Source organism: Asparagus officinalis, unplaced genomic scaffold (genome assembly GCF_001876935.1).
Source record: "Asparagus officinalis unplaced genomic scaffold, Aspof.V1 AsparagusV1_Un3886, whole genome shotgun sequence".
Classification (NCBI taxonomy): domain Eukaryota; kingdom Viridiplantae; phylum Streptophyta; class Magnoliopsida; order Asparagales; family Asparagaceae; genus Asparagus; species Asparagus officinalis.
In genome coordinates this window covers 1-1,700 of record NW_017976145.1, presented here as the reverse complement: position 1 = coordinate 1,700, position 1,700 = coordinate 1, and the positions used below count along the sequence as shown (strand labels likewise).

The window sequence follows — 1,700 nt, the reverse complement described above, 5'->3', positions numbered from 1 at the left end:
ATAGCCACGAACGCCAGTCACGGCATCTCATACCGCAGTCAACGCAGCTCAATCGCTGCCCAAGCGAGCTCCAATCGCTGCAGAGCGCAGCTCAAATCGCCGCCAAACGCCAGGCTCAAATCACCGCCAGACTGCAGCTTCCAGATCGCTTGCAAAGCGCAGCTAGACGTAGATTCCAACGCTGCAAACGCCAGTTCTATTACGCGCGTCCGAGCTTGCCAGACGATGCGTTTCAAGCTTTTCCAACACGGGGCCTGTGTGAATTGCAGAATTCACTGTCAGGAACGGCGGACCGCGGTTTTTGACTCGGTTTCAACACGGTAGGTAACATCTCTCTCTTGTTTTTACCTTCAGTGATCTACGTGAAAGTCTTCAAATTGTAGCCTTCTGGAAGTCGTCAGATTGTAACTTCCATAATCGGTGTTTGATGGGGATCAGCTATCTATTGTGATTTTTAGACAGCCCCCATTCCCATACCGGAGCCCTTGAGGCCAGCTTCTCCATATTTATCATACAGAGATCGTTTCTCATCATCGGATAATACCTCATAAGCATTGCTGATGTCCTTGAACTTCTGTTCTGCTCCAGATTCTTTGTTCACATCTGGATGGTAATTCCTTGCGAGCTTCCGATAAGCACTTTTTATTTCAGATTTGCTGGCATTTTTTGACACGCCAAGGACAGAATAGTAATCAGCATTAGCCCTGACAATAAGCCGAGATCCCTTACGACGATGCAAGTTTTGAGATGGTCCATGTTTAAAGAAGGAATATATAGAGACTGGAGCAAAGAAGCTCGCTTTTGAGGATGTCAATCCTTTGTCTCTACTCAACGTACCAAAATGGGAGACCTTCGAATTATCTGTGAAACAACACGCTGCTACTTGTCGGGATGGTGATCTAAGCATTAAATGTGGGCTAGTTCCCAGCTGTGGCACACATGTACCGGCCATGAGGTTGGCTTTCAAGTTACCTTGAACACTAATTCTTTTTGTGGGTTATCGAGAGAGAGAGAGAGAGAGAGAAGCTGGGATTCTAGAGAGAGAGAGAGAGTGGAGGGAATTTCCTCTGAGCGAAGCAAAGAGAGAAGAATCCTGGCTCTGCTGAGTCCTCTCAGCCGCTGGCCGCCTCCCTTATGCAGGGCAACTTTCCTACCTTATCGACTCTATTGAACGCAACACTTCTACCTTATCGACTCTCGTCGATAGAGCGATAAGTCCTCAAAGTTGCCCTGAACGCAACGCTTCTACCTTATCGACTCTCGTCGATAGAGCGATAAGTCCTCAAAGTTGCCCTGAACGCAACACTTCTACCTTATCGACTCTCGTCAATAGAGCGATAAGTCCTCAAAGTTGCCCTGAACGCAACACTTCTACCTTATCGACTCTCGTCAATAGAGCGATAAGTCCTCAAAGTTGCCCTGAACGCAACACTTCTACCTTATCGACTCTCGTCAATAGAGCGATAAGTCCTATCGACTCTATTGAACGCAACACTTCTACCTTATCGACTCTCGTCGATAGAGCGATAAGCCCTCAAAGTTGCCCTGAACGCAACACTTCTACCTTATCGACTCTCGTCAATAGAGCGATAAGTCCTCAAAGTTGCCCTGAACGCAACACTTCTAAATGTTTAAAAAATATAACATTTAAGCGGCAGCGGCAAGCGTGCAAAGTGCTAAGTGCGTCTAATAATCGCGTC

The 1,700-nt window shown here is 47.1% G+C and overlaps 1 protein-coding gene across 1 annotated transcript; it reads right to left on the bottom strand.

The window, feature by feature from the left end:
- Positions 1-454: 454 nt before the first annotated feature.
- LOC109828700 (chaperone protein dnaJ A6, chloroplastic-like) lies at positions 455-1,127 on the bottom strand. The gene has a single exon (XM_020395639.1). It carries the CDS (start codon positions 950-952, stop codon positions 455-457), a length of 498 nt encoding a protein of 165 aa, XP_020251228.1. The 5' UTR covers positions 953-1,127.
- Between the last annotated feature and the right edge of the window lie 573 nt (positions 1,128-1,700).